The sequence below is a fragment of the Urocitellus parryii genome, chromosome 8 (genome assembly GCF_045843805.1).
Source record: "Urocitellus parryii isolate mUroPar1 chromosome 8, mUroPar1.hap1, whole genome shotgun sequence".
Classification (NCBI taxonomy): Eukaryota; Metazoa; Chordata; class Mammalia; order Rodentia; family Sciuridae; genus Urocitellus; species Urocitellus parryii.
The window spans coordinates 8,306,368-8,321,080 of record NC_135538.1 but is presented as its reverse complement, the minus strand read 5'-3'; the positions used below and the strand labels follow the sequence as shown (position 1 = coordinate 8,321,080).

General features: G+C 49.6%; 1 protein-coding gene across 3 annotated transcripts in view; it reads left to right on the top strand.

The window, feature by feature from the left end:
* The first annotated feature begins 479 nt into the window (after positions 1-479).
* Fndc1 (fibronectin type III domain containing 1) overlaps positions 480-14,713 on the top strand; it is an 84,193-nt gene continuing 69,959 nt past the window's right edge. For all 3 annotated transcript variants that reach the window (XM_077801952.1, XM_077801951.1, XM_026393854.2), the window contains exon 1: positions 480-752. In XM_077801952.1, coding sequence (XP_077658078.1) covers positions 635-752 — 118 coding nt within the window. In that variant the 5' untranslated portion in view covers positions 480-634. The remainder of the gene's footprint in view (positions 753-14,713) is intronic.

Here is a 14,713-nt window from a genome sequence, read left to right as displayed (position 1 = left end):
AAAATGACAGCCAGGAGCAACAGTGTAAGGACTTTAGAAAGCTCCTGTCTTGCGCGCCGCTGAGTGGGAAGAGCTCGGAGAACCACAGCTGCAACGACGGTCACGTGCAGATAGAGGTGAAGGGTTCTGGCCCCGCTTCCCATCTTTGAAACTAGAGGTGTTTATTTAAGGGGGCAAAGTGCATTCCTAGACTTGGCAGCTACTGGATACGCTGGGCTCCTTCCCAAACCAGCAAGTGAGAGTTAGACAAAGGGCAGAAACTTCTCCGGCCACTTCGCCCGACACAGCGACCACCGACTTTTCAGAACTGCCAAATAGCTTTCCGGACGCGCGGGGCCCCTCAGGCGCCCGCCCCGCCCGCCTGGGTCTGGCCCCCGCCGCCCCGCACGCCTGCAGGGGGCGCCCGAGCGTGGCTAAAAGGCGCGGCCAACGGCGGGCGGCCTCAGTGGCGAAGCCAGGCAGCCTGTGTGCGGCCAGGAGCGATCGCCGGGGGGCTGGAGCGCGGCGGGCACAGCGGCAGAGCGCGCAGACCAGACGTACTGCGGAGGGGGACCCGACAGCGGTGCTTCCATATTCCGCTGACTTGGGCCATTGCCCCTCGGCCAGCCGCCCGCGACCCCCGCCGGCGCACCCCATGCTCTCGATGGCCCTCGAGTGCGGGGCTCCCCTGCGCGCGCCGCGCCCGCTGTCCTGGGCGGCGCTGCTGCTCCTGGCCGCGCTGCTCCCCGTAGGCTCCTCGGAGGCGGCCCCAGGTACGCGCAGCGCCCGGGCCCGGCCCCCAGGCTCTTGGCACCCTGCTTGCAGCGTCTCTGCCCACCCCACTTGTCGCTCTGGGGACCCCTGCCCCGCTTTGTGCTGGCTGTGTGTTTTGTCACTAACCTGTGCGTCCTTATCGCTCGGGTCGGGGAGCGCTGAATTCAGGCACTAAGCGCTCTGTGCGCGAGGGAGCAACGGAACACCATCGGCACCAGGGGACTGCTTTTAACCCTGTCGTCCAAAGCCTGGGGGTCGGGAGACTAGAGCCGTCTAAGTCAGGGGAAATTCAGGCAAAGGACAAACCAAGGAAAGGAAAAGTGACTCGGGCGTTGCGGAGTGGGGTGGGGTTCTGGGTGTCATGTCTTCCTTTGCCCAGAATTTTCCTGGGGCGGTAGGTGGGCATTCTTTCCTGGAGTTCACCTGTCTTCAGGCGGGATGGCAGTTGGAGGGGGCCGCTCCAGAGAACAGAGGTAGGCAGAGAGGCAGGACTGTCCTCTGTGGGCACGGGGAAGGAAGGCTAGCTGCCTCTGCATTCCTTGGACCAGCCTCGCTCTTTCCCAAGCCAAGCTGTGGGCAGCTGCAGTCCTGGGCGCCCCCGTCCAGGGTGGGAACTTAGGACTGGGAGAAGACTTTGTCTTGAGAGGAGGGAGAGGGAAGTGGGAAAGTCGCTTCCAGGAAACCTCACCCTTCCCCAAGCCAGAGCCAGGATGCACGCTTTCTTTGGGAGCAATGCACCTCAGAAGATGCCAGCGCGTTCTTGCACCCAGAGAGACAAGTCTGTGGTGGGTTTTCATTCCTAGCCTTTGGTGGTCCTGGTTTCTGCCTCCTGTGCATGCATTTTCACACTTGAAATGTGTGGCTTTTATATGTCATCAGTTTGTAGAAATCCAAGAAGACAATTTTGTTGATATTGCTCACTGCCAGCTGGATCACAAAAATTCAAACGCTATTCCAATGAGGGCTACTTGCTTTCTGATGCTATTTGGTGTCTGCATTGCTTTCTCACTACAAAGATAAAGGAAGAAAAGTTGGGGTACATAGCTTTGTGACTTTTTGGTAGAAAAAAGTGCACGTTGCTTGGCTCAAGTTTATGATGCCACTTTTTCATAAAAGGTTGCATCAGCTGTAGGGTCCTTTTTCTCGCTAGTGATCTCTAGGAACACATTCACTGCATATTTTGTGCAGTACTTGACAGAATAAGACTGTTTTAGTCTTCCAACTTCCCCACCTACAGCCCCCGCCTTTTGTTTTTCCAAGTTAAAACTTTCTGAGTGTTGAAAGAGTTTTTGTTTCAGAAAATGGAATCAGTGCTGAAGGAGCTATGTGGAGAGTGCAGCTTTATTCTGTTTATATTCTGCTGCCACCTCCCCCGTGGATTACATTTGAGTGTGTCTGAAGTCGGGGTTGTTTGTGAGAGCTCCCCATCCCGACGAGTTCCTTCTTTTGCCTTCTGCTCTGTAAATCACTGGGCTGTGGAATGTTGGAGTTGGAAGGCTTGCTGGCACTTCGCTCCACTGTGTTGACGTGGGATGTTCAGCGAAGTGATGACCAGACTAGAAATGGACAAAAGAGGACAAGCACACTTCAAAATAAATATTGACCACATTTAAATCAAATCACAGAAGGACGGAAACAGAGCAACCTGCAGATAGCTCCCCATGCTGGGGGAGGAACTGGGGGGCATGCGATTTATTCATGGGCACCTTGGGAAGGCTTGCTTCTGTCTTGCCATATGCAGCTGTAGTCACTGCTCTGGACTTGGGTTCCAGACTAGCAAGGCTGTGGACACAGAATTCCCTTGCTCTCATGAAATTAATGCATGCCCCCAGCAAGCGGCTATGTCAGTCCCACCCCTCTGCCTTTGGGGCCAGATTCTCTGTAAGGAAATTACTCAGGGCCACAGTGATGGTGGCAGACCATTATAGCTCCAGGGGGACTTTCCTTACAGCAGAAGTGATTTTAGGGCACACTAAAAATCTTAAAATACCTTGAAATTTGGAGTCAATTAAAAAGCAAAATAAAATAGACAAGCAACACCCACCCCAACCCCAACCCCCATCCATTCCTACAATAGGCTACTATGGAAACAATAAAATTATGATGGTGCTTGCCATCTGATATATTTTCTGAACACATGGATACATGTACACATTTATAGTGAATATCTTGTGGTGATTAGGGGTGATTTTTTTTCTTCTTTATAACTTAAAGACCCTGTCAGGGAATCCTCAAGTGCACATTACTTAAAAAAATTAATAATAGGATGCCATCTGCCTCTTTCCCCTTGTTGACATTTGCACTGCAGGGACAAGAGGTTGGTGGTGAAACTGCTGGTGCTGACCATGAGTCAGGGCGGGGACACTGTAATACACTAATAGTTAATGAAGTTTTCAGGCTTTTGCAGTTCAAAAAAGTTATGACAGTTTCAATGAAGAATGTCTTTGGTGCACAGTAAAATTAATAATCTCACTAAGTCTCTACCCTTGAACACATGTCAATAGTGACACAAATGAATTGTGAATTTTAAATATTGCATTATGAAACATGTTAACATTTGGAAGATCTGCATAACCAACTGTACCCATAAATCCAAATGGCCAATATATCAAGGTATAGTGGTACAAAATGTTACATAGATAGAAGAAAATGCAAGATAACCCAACGAATTTTTTCTTTCTTTTCATTTTTTATTTTATTTTATTTTTTTGGTGCTGGAGGTTGAACCCATGGGCTTGTGTTTGGTGGGAAATCAATAATTTGCCACTGAGCCTACATACCTACATCCTCAGCCCTTGCTCAGTGGACTTTTCCCTTCCTAGACAGGTTCTCACCATATTGTCCAGGGTGGTTTCAGATTTTGGATCCTCCTGCCACAGCCTCCCAAGTAGCTGGGATGACAGGTGTCCACCAGGGTGGCTGGGCCCTAAAGGAATTTTAAAGTAAAAGTTCTTTACTTTGTTTCAGATTCTATGGCACAATGAACCTTTAAGAAACTTCTCCTTGGGCTGGGGTTATAGCTCAGTGTTAGAGCACTTGCTAAGCATGTGTGAGGCCCTGGGTTCAATCCCCAGCACTGGAAAAACAAAACAAAGCAAAACGAAACAAAACCTCCTCCAAACAAAAATAAAACAAAAAGCCCAAGAAATTCTCCTTGATGAGTTTAGTATAAAAGATTTTCCAAAATTATCCAACTAAATGTCTGCGAGAGGCCACATTTTCTTCCACCAGGAAAGCATCCTGCAATAGAGTAAATACATGAGCAGATCAGAGACCCAGCCATCTTCTGTTAAAGGGATTTACCAAAACATAAAAACAATAATGCTTTTCTTCTCAGGATTTCTTTCTGTTTTTTGGAAACTGTAGTTATTTTTCATGAAAATATATTTTCATGCCAATATGCGAGGATTTATTATTGTTATTTAAAAACAAATGAATAGATACATAATTTATTTTTTATTTTTGTGTTGTCCTGGGATTTGAACCCAGGGCCTCCTGTGTGTTAGGCAAGGACGCTATCACTGAGCCACATCCCCAGCCCAACACGTATTTTAAACTTTTTTAAAGTTTGATTTTTAGGATAGATACGATAGATTGGTAGATAAAGATAGATAAAAACTCATATCCAAATTATAGGATTTTCATAAACTTAAGAGTGGAAAGGACTCTAGAGGCCAAAAAATTTGAGCCACTGTTATACAATTAACCTTTAAGAAACTTTTAAGCCCCTGGTAGAGGGAAGTAGCTTAAAAATAAAGATGCATGGATTTGAGTCTAAGCACTGTCACTGATCCACTGGTGGCCTTGGTCTGCCATAGATCCAGGATAGACCCAGGGAATGGAGATTCCTTTTGCCTTTAGAAGTCCTTAGAAGCTGTCCTGTGGCCAACCTGCCTGCAGCTCTCCAGGCTTCCCCTCCACACCTGTCCTCTTTGCAAGGACGTAGTGAATGCATTCACTTTCCTTTTGTCCTGTGCATTGGAGCCAAGCAGACAGAAGGCCTGTTCTCATCCACCAAGCACAGAATTCATTACTGTGAAATTAGAGGTTGTAATAAGATTGCAGAGTGTCAATTCATGTCCCTGGAGATTCATCACCAGACGATTCCAGAGCATCTTCATTATGTCCTACCAAGATCATTCATCTCCATACTTCAGTCACAAAGCCCTTTTCCCTGAAAAGAGGAGGGGAAGGGGTGAGAGTGGTGGAGTGAATGGTCTCCTATTGCTGTGTAACAGATGATCCCAGGCTTAGTGGCTTAAAATGACACCGATTTTTAAAAAAATCTTATAGTTTCAGAGGTCAGAATTCCAAAAGGCATCTCCCTGGGCTAAAATAAAGGACTCTAAAATCAGGTTGCTCTGGGGGACCATTGGGGAGCAGTCTGTTTCCCCGCCCTTTCCAGTATCTAGGTGTGTCCACATTCTTTGGCGCTGGGGACTAGGAGAAAGCCAACCTTGGGGACATTACTCTTCCACCTCAAAGGGAGAGGGGCATGGGAGCGTAGAGGCAAGTGGTCCAAGAGTGACCCCATTGTCCTTGGCTGATTAAGAAATAGAGCTCTTTAAATAGTTCTTATGGAACTTAGGGATGCCTTAGGTTATAATTAAACCTCTTTATCAGAAATTTTTATTTCAGTTAAAAAATGCAGAGCTGAGTATTTAAGGCATAAAATTAAAAGAGAGAAAAGAAGAGTTCATGTCTGTGTTTACTGTGAATGCATGAATGTCGTGGTAGGATGCACACTAAGGAATACCGTTGTGCTTTTGGGGAGGATGGGGGAGAATGGGGTAGCTGGGGTGCTGTGGTGGCTGTTGTTTCATCCACACCTTTTACCAGCGTTAGCAGACATACTCGGGAGCATTTGGAACCAGGGAGGCTTTGGTTATGCATGTGATCAAGCTTCCTTTTTTCCTTCCTCCTAAAAGCTGTCCTTGCATTTGGGACTTGGCATGGTCCTGCCTGGGCCTGGCGGGCGGCGGCGCCTGCGTGCTGCGGCCCTTAGAGGGCGCTCCCGGTCTTCCGGAGGCGTTTCCACCTCCCGCGGGCGCCTCCAGTCTTCCTGCTGGAAAGCCTTAGGGGGGTGTGTGGCTGTGGAGAGAGAAGATGACAAAGTCTGGTGATCACCTTGGCTCTTCCCTTAGCACCTGCCCCTTTTGCAATTTTGATACTCATTGGAGCTTCCTTCAGATAGCAACTTGGAAAGGACCAATCACTCTCAGTCAGCGTAACTGTCTATCAGCAGTTTCCAACTAACCACTAAGAAAGGAATTTGAAGTCTGATTCTAACTCCAGGGTCAGCAGCCGGCAAGCTGTTGGGGTACCGCCGGTGCCTCTGCAGGCACAGGCCAAAGCTGCAGCAGCTGGGAGATGGGGCAAGAATAAGGGATGTGGGAGGGGCGGGGCTGGGGAACTCCCTCTCCGCCCTGATGAGGCTTTCCCTGCTCTCTCCCTTCCACCCTCAAAGCTTATTTTTGCACCAAAAGAGAATAATGCAAACTCTTCTGCTTTTTCTAATTATACAATGCAATGTACTATAGACAGCTACGCTTATAAATGTAGCAGAATACCCTGAGCACTGCTAATGTTGATTACTAAGGAGAAAATACTCACATTTTCCTACTGAGGTCTCTCTCCTATTCGTGGTGGAAATGTTTCCATTACTGCATCGTCATAGCTGATCAAGTAGGATCTACAAAACTCTATTTTCATCTTTATGAGGAGTTCCTAGGCGTGCATTTGTATTTCCTTTTAATAATAACTGGTGATTGAAGTGCTTTGAGTATACCTTTCCAGGCATGTTATTTTATTTAATTTTCACAGCCACCTTGTGAACTTGGTGACATTCTCTTTTTCTCCCATGGGAACTGAGTTCAGAGTAGTGAACTGGGTTTCCTGAAACTCATCATTTAGTTTGTGCTCGACCTGGCTTTGGAACTTGATCTTCTGAACCCAAGTCCTGCCGTCTTCCTGTTTCTGCCTGCGTTTCCCTTGCTTCCTACTGTAGCCTGGGCACCAGCCCCTAAGTTGCTGATCTGCTGAAAGCACCCTTCTCTGTCTGCTCTCCTCACATCGCTGCCAGCTGTTGAGAAGTGATTCTGCCACACACAGAAGTGTGTTGAACCGTGTAGGACTTACCTGAAGATGAAGTGGCAGTGAACCTGACCCTGCTACAAAACAGATTTGGGGTGTGGCTATGAACAAGGTCCTCCTTGTGGGGAGCCTGATTTGCATGGAGGTCCTGTTGAAACTGTCCCTGTCGGCTCCTTAAGGCCAGCATTCTGTGCCTAAGCCATTGCGTCATTTCTTTGCGGTTTAACACAGCGGCTGTCTGTGCATGCTCCACCCTTAGGAGGGAGACCACAGCTGGGAACCTGTCAGGACTGTGTTTAAATGAAATGGTTCCTTGAAGTCACATTTTGTGTAAGACATTCAAATTTGTTTCCTGGGCAGCACTGGAGTCAAGGATCGATGAAACGTTAGTTGCTGACCTATAGGGTCCACAGGTCGCTCCCTCTCAGTGGTGGTGAGGCTAAGACGAATGATGTCAAAGTGTTTTGAAGTTGTAAGAAGAATGTGTCCTTTAAATGCTAGGGTTTGATTTTTAGGGGCGGTTTTCTGGTGTTGTACCCCTTTATCCAGTTTTTTAGGTCCTGATTTGTGCCTTGTGACTTTGGCAGGTCATAAGTCTTCAGGCCTCAGTTTTCCCATCTATGAAATGAGAGGAGTGACCTAGATATTACTAAGGGCCCTCTAATTCTGAGGGAGTCTCCATTGGGAGGACATGCGTCTGTCAATCGGCCAGTGTCGATACACCTCAGACAAAGGGCTACAAAGTCAAAAGACACAGCACGCAGATGGGGCAGAGGGTGGGTGGAGCCCAGGACAGGGGATGCCATGGGAACAGATGGACTTGAATCAACTGGAAGGTCAGGACACTGTGCTGAGCTGGGTCTTGGAGAGGGCACGGGCATTAGTTAGAGAAGGAAGGCAGGAAGGACGTCTCTGGACACATGAAGACATGCATGGCTTTTGCAGGGTGGTGTGGGGTCAGGTGACATTCAGGGTAAGGGGGTGGACAGCAACCAGCTCAGGAAGGTCCTGGAGTTTGACCTTAATCCAATGGTGGTCACTGAAGGAGGGTCTGCAGTACTGCATGTCCCTGGTTCAGTGGGGGTGGTGCGGGCAGCCATGGGGAGGAGGGCTGGGCGCTGCTGAAGGGGCCACTGTGCCCGTGTCCGCTGTGTCTCGGGCTTCTTTCATATTTTCTTACTTATTTTGGGTTTGGAGTCTTCTTCATTTCAATCTAGATCAGTGGTCAGCTCCTACTGTCTATGCCTTCAGTCCAACCTCATTTGGAGAATCTTCTTTGTGCCGTGTTTTCTGAATGGCTCCCATATTCTAGAAGGCCCCCCACATTGGAAAGGGTCCTGGCATCACATTTGGGCAGTCTGGTGGGCGAATAGTTAAGGCAGGCTGCGGGGACATGGAGTACATTGGCCTCAGGGCTGGGGCTGTGGGCAGAATTCAGTGTGGTTTCCAAGGGAAGACCCTGTGTGAGTCACTCAGGAGTTGGACCAAAGAGGAAACCAACGGTTATAATCTCTTTAGTCTGAGCATGTGGGCCCCTGACCAAGTGTGGCTCGGGTCCCTCATGTGCCGAGCCTGAGGCTGGAGCTTCTCAGTGTTGCGATAAACACCTGAGAAGGTTGTGCAGTGACAGCTCCTAAACTGTGATGACGCCATGTTTGTCTGGAGAGGACATCTCACAGACAGTCCCTGGCTGAAATTCACAGAGCTGGCCAGGGGCAGCAGATGTGATGGGGGCCAGCTGTCAGGTGTGGTGTCCCTGATGCTGGGGAAAAGCCCCCCAGCCGGGCAGGGGCAGGCAGCCGCTCACTGTGAGCTGCACTCGGAAGAACCTGGTGGGGCTGCTTTTGACAAAAGCTGTGTGACATTTGCCCTCCCTGGGGCAGATGGGTTCTTGGGGCAATGATGGGCACAGCTGCCATGGCCGCAGAATCTCAGGGAAGCCACCTCCTTGGAATATTTTATAAAATCAAATCGCCTGCAGAGAAGGAGATCTGGGCATGCTTGGGCATGTCCTGGTGAGGACACCGCACTCAGGGGACAGCAGCGCGGGTGACTTTCTCTGGGAAGGCAGGTGGCTGCGTTATTGTCAAGCAGCTTTGTTCTGCCGATGTGGGGCGCCCGTTCCCTGCAGGCTGAGGTCAGGGCTCTGGGCTTCCCTGTAGGTTTTGAAGTCTGTTTTTTAAAAACCTGTGTTTGAGAGTAGCTGTGGCATCCTGTGCAGCTGAGGAAGCAATGCCAAGGTCCCTAGGACCCTGCACCCAGTTCCCCCAAAGGCACTGTCTGGCCTCAGCGCAGTATAATATCCCAAGCTGTCTCAGCTATTTTGCTGCTGTGATTAAAGGATCCAACCAGCACAATTGTGGAGGAGGAAGAGTTTATTTGAGGGCTCACGATTTCAGAGGTCTCAGTCCATGGAAGGCCGGCTCCATTCTGCAGGGCTCAAGGTGAGACTTAGCATCATGGCAGGAGAGTGTGGCAGAGGGAAGCAGCTCACATGGTGATCTGGAAGCAGAGAGAAAGGCTCCACTCTCCAGATACAAATATATACCCAAAGCCATGCCCCAATTCCCACCTCCTCCAGCCACACCCCACCACATCAGTTACCCTGAGTTAATCCCTATGCAGGGAGTAATTCACTGATTTTTTTGTGTTAAGACTCTAGCAACCCAATGGTCTCTTCTCTGAACCTCCCTGCGCTGGCTCACGTGTGAACTTTTGGGGGACACCTCACAGCCAAACCATAAAACAACCACGCTGGTGTTGGTTCCATCCTCTGGCCTTCCCCAGTTCTCCACGCTCTCATTTCTGCACAGGTGTGTGTGTGTGTGTGTGTGTGTGTGTGTGACTCGATCCCACGTGGAGGTCCCAGCCAGGACCAGGAGAGTTCCAGCAGAGGGACTCTTCCTGGTGCCCCTCCATAGCCACGTTCTCCTCCCTTCCTCCACCCCAGCCCTGGGCCACCACTGATCTGTTCTCTCACTTTGTGATTTTATTATTTCTAGAGAGTCATATAAGTGAAATTATAGGGTTTATAACTCCTTGAAATTGGAAAAAGCCTATTTCAAAATAACATATTTATTTTGCCTATTCTTGCAATTCCTATGAATAGCTTGCAAATGTCTTTATGTGAACCCAGATAACCACCCTATGTAATTTGCCATCACGGGGAAATGCACTTCCATCCCACCAAGTCACCTGACCTGATTACTGTAGTAATCTCCCCCCAAATCCCCTCCTTCTTCCCTCTGTCTCTACACTCTGGTGTCAGAACAGCAACCACAGTGATTCTCATGAGGCAGAATCAGGGCCTTTGCACCTGCTGTGTTCTTTGCATGAACAAGTTGCCATCAGCACCCATGGGTGGGGCCCTCATCTGGTTCAGATCCTTTATGCAGCCTTGTCTTCTCACGAGCCTGACTCTGAATCCCTCCCTGCCTGCTACAGTGCAATCCCATCTGCACCCCAACACTTCTTGTCCCTGCTGTTTATCCACACCCTTCTCACCACCCGATATTCAGGTAGTTTGCTACTCTGTTTGGTCATCGGTTGTCCTCCACTGCTGGAATGTGGCCTCCATGAGGGCTGTGCATTTGGCTGGCTTTGTTCACTGCTACCTCCTCAATGCCTTCAGTGCTGCCCACACACAGCAGAGGCCTGGTGGGGGTGGGGGTCTTCTGAGTGGATTGGATGCATCTTCTTTGGTGCTAATCACACATGATTCACATGAAATGTACTTATGAGTGCTGGCCTTCTGCCAACAGGATCCATGGGGGGTGCTGGTGGATGTGGGACAGCCTCTGCATCCATGTGGGGTCAGCACTTGCATTGTTAAGAGAGTTGGCTTGTGTTCGGTGCAACCTGCAGCTGGAGGGAGGAATTCTGTTTGCCTGGTGTGTCTGCATCCCAGCCCTGCTGCAGCAGAGTGCACAGAGCAGCTGGCTTGAAATGACAGAATCATTCTTCTCCAGTGCCGGAGGCTGGAAGTCTGAGATCTGTCGTAGGTGGAGGCGTTCCTTCTGAGGCCTTTGGCAGGGGGTCTTTCCCTGCCAGTTCCTGGTTCCTGGTGGCTCCGTGGCTTGTAAATGCGTCTCTGCAGTCTCTGCCCGGCGTGTCATGTGGTGGTTTCCCTGTGTCTTCTCTTCTTAAAGGGACATTGGTCGTGTTGAGTCAAAGCCAATCCTAACCCACTGTGACTTGGTTACCTGGACAATGACCCTGTTTTCAGATGAGATCACATGCAGAAGAGCCAGGGGTCAGGACTTCCATCTATCTTTGGGGGACACAATCACCCACAAGAGTTGGTGTGCCGGGCAACATGGTTCCCGTTCAACATGGGTCATAGTTGAGAAGATGAGCTCCCTGGGTCACATTGTGTGTGTGAACTCTCAAGGAGTTCCAAAGACCTGTGGACATTCATGGGGGCTTAATTCTTAGATGGCACCTGGCTGGTCCATCACCAATAAACTAAGTGATAAATGACTAACTCAGATCTTCTATGGGCAAGTCACTGCTGAGGGCCTCGATAAATTGCTGAGGCCGACCTTGAACGTGGTGGTCCACTTTCCTCAGCCTCCTGAGTCTCTGGGGTTACAGATGTGTGCCACCCTGCTGGCCCTCACCCAGCAACTTCATTCTGCACCTTTCTGATAGTCTGGGAGAATGAAAGCATCTCCCTGTGAATAACAGCACGCAGAAGCCACACAAGCACCTACGGATTTTTGAGCAAACCGCGAAGGAGGCTCTCGGTCCTGGGACTGACCCCATTTCCACAATGGCCTCACGGCTACATTTTCAGCTCTAGCGCTCAGGGAGGATGACATCTGGACGACAAGACTCAGGGCGCCCTATGAATAGGTCACGCATCCGTCTTGTAGAGAACGAGGGTTTTGATTTGAAGTCCATGAGATGAGTTCCTTGGGGTCTGCTGTCCCTCTGAAATCGCTGTGTGTTTTCATTATAGAACACCATTCAGCACATCCCGAGAGGCCTGGATCACATAGAGGGCTTGACCAAACGTCCTCTTGGAATTCAAGCCAAGGAGAACAGTGGCCCAGGGCTCCCCTGAGGGGGAAATCTCTAGTAAGCCCTCCTCACATCCCCTGATGCCCTTCTTTGTTCCCTGACCACCGGCTTCGGGGGGACTTCCTTCCCCAGCCCTCTGGACCCTGGGGGCGGACGTCTGCTGTTGGTGGCACTCGGCTGATATTAATGCCTGAGCTGCTTCCATGTGCTTCTCAGTGGTTTGAAGACCATCACTTTGGTGATGGATTTTGGATATTTGGATTAATGAGCTCATATTCTGGGGTAGGGCCTGGCTTAGTCACTGTCACCAACTGACAGCACATTCACAGTCGTAACCTCCAAAAGCGGACACATGAGTTGGGAGCTCACTGGGTCTCACTGCCTAGTCACAGAGAGCATTGAAGACTCTGGGTGCAGACTGATAGGCAGGGTGAAGGGTGGAGATTGGATCAAGTTAAGTTTCCTTTCCACCCTCGAGATTTAAAAATTCTAGTTCAAAGTATTTTTCCAAGATGAAGGCAACCAAGGAGATTCCCTGCTGGGAGGAGGGAGAATCTGCTGAGAGCGGAGGTGCTGGGAAGACTGAAGGTCATTTTCTAATCATAGCTGTCCGGTGGGTGGCTCTTCTTCCTGGTACTCATATCTCATATTTTTTTAGTGCTTTTGATGTTCTCTTTTGTGCACTCTGCATCAATCCTATAAGGTAAATTGGGTAGCTGTTGGCTCCATTTGTAAAAAAGGAACTAATCAAACTTGATAGGTGCAGAGAGAAACCTGAATGGCATATTTGCTTTGTTTGGGCATCCTGAAGTGGGCAGATGAGTGAACTAGATGAGGAGGAAAATGGGCTCTTCTCAGCCTTCGCTGGACATGGATGGACAGTCCGTCTTCCTAGAGATCTCTCCTCTCCTGGCCTCCATCATGGCAGCTTGTCTTCTGAGTCTCCTCTTTGCCACTAATATTTAAGATTTAAAATGTCTCCTGGTCCTCCTGTCATCCCCAGACATCTGTGTTCTTGTGTCCCTGGAGATGTGAAGCAGAGGGTTGAACATGCACAGCTTGGAGAATCCAGGGTGGGGTTGAGAACTCGGGAGCCATCAGCACGCGGGTAGAGTTTGCAGTCCTAGGACCGGATGAGCTAAGTTAGGGAGCAAAGTCAGAGGGAGTGCAGGAGAGAAGAAGGGGGCCAGAGATCGGGCATTGGAGATCTAGCAAAAGGACCAAGAGAGAAGTACCAAAGACGCGGAGGAAAATGCAAGGGTGTGGTGCATTTTCTTGCAGGAGGAGAATCACTCAGCTGTGGTTGGAAGGAGAGGAAGTTGAGGACTGAGAGATGAGGCTGTGGAAACAGAGAATCTTCTAGACACTCGGGAGGTCTGGCTCAGTGCACTGAACCCAGGCTTTCCCATGAATTCAGCGGCTCCTGATGGCTTTCAATTTTGCACCTTTGGTTCTGATTTCTTCCGGGCCTGCATTGATGGCTTTGAGTTGTAATTGCATCTGAGAGGCAACGAAGGAGTAGGAGGAGCATGGTTGTGGTTTTGGGTGGGTCTGGGTCTGACGGTGGTCACTGACGAGCGGTGGGCATGTCACTTCACTCTCGAGGCTCAGCCTGAGGTCGATGGTGTGCAGGGCACTGGGTGGAAAGGCGATGGAGGGGGAAACCGCTTGATGGTGTCGAGTTCTTTCTCATCACTGCTGAATCCCCAGTGCCTGGCTTAGAATCTGAGGCGCAGTAGGTGCTCAGTAAATATCTGTTGGCCAAATGAGCAGAATGGCCGAACGAGGCAGGTCACCAGCCAACATTCCTTTCCTTTCTTCTCCTTACCTCCTCATGATCCTTTCTGTATCAAGATGAACTCACTGCGTGGGTCTCAGCTCTTCAGGTGTGCCGAGCCTTCCTCCTTCCTTCCTGAGAGATGACTTGCTGTGCCACCCTAGTCATTAAGACTTTGAGAACCATCACTAGGAACCTGACTGTACCTGGGTCCTTGTGACAGTGACTTCCCGCACGCTGGCCTCTGCTGGGCTTCTTACTACCTCCCCCTGACACGAGCCTTGCCTCTTCCGAGGGATTTTTCAGGAGTGTTGGGAGCTAGATGAGCGGTGACCCCAGGGACAGGCCCAGTGGTCGACATAGTTAGACAATGACTTTCACTTTTCGGGAAAAGGAATGAGTTTTCCGGGAGTTTTCTCTGGCCGGCATGCCAAGCAGTTTGTAGTAGGCTGGGTTTAAGCCGGACCCGCAAACAATGGTGATTCTTCAAGAAACTATTTCTTGGTTGTGAATTGAATTTGAAGAATGTGCAAAAGAGTCCCACAAAAGTCTGGAAAGTCCCCGTTGCTCCCTGGGTCTCTGCTGGTGTGTCCAGGGCAGGCATGAGCCCTGCGCTCTGGGTCTGGCCCCGACCATTTGCTCTTTACAGCCCCCTGTATTCTTGTTGTTATAAGTAAGTACATTCGTGGACTCCCTCCCGACCAGTGGTGGAGATGGGGGAAAATCTTGACTTTTTTCCTGGAACAGTAGCTTTTGCTTACATTAATTTCTAAATAAAATGTCCCAGAGATTTAAAACCTCAAATCCTAACGACCAAGTTTTGCCAGCTCCGCTGGTGAGGAGCGCTCCATTCTCTGACTGTGTCACTTGGGGACAGACGTATGTACTCAAGTCGATGGCAGACTGACAAACAAAGCATGATCGTTGTCAAAATTAAATTCTCGGAGCAAAACCCTTAGAAAACAATAACGGGAGAGATCAACATTGAAGCAGCTCTATTCGGAAATCCAGAGGCGAAGTCGTTGGATTTTATAGATCAGAAGGGACGGCACGGCTGTTGATTTGGGC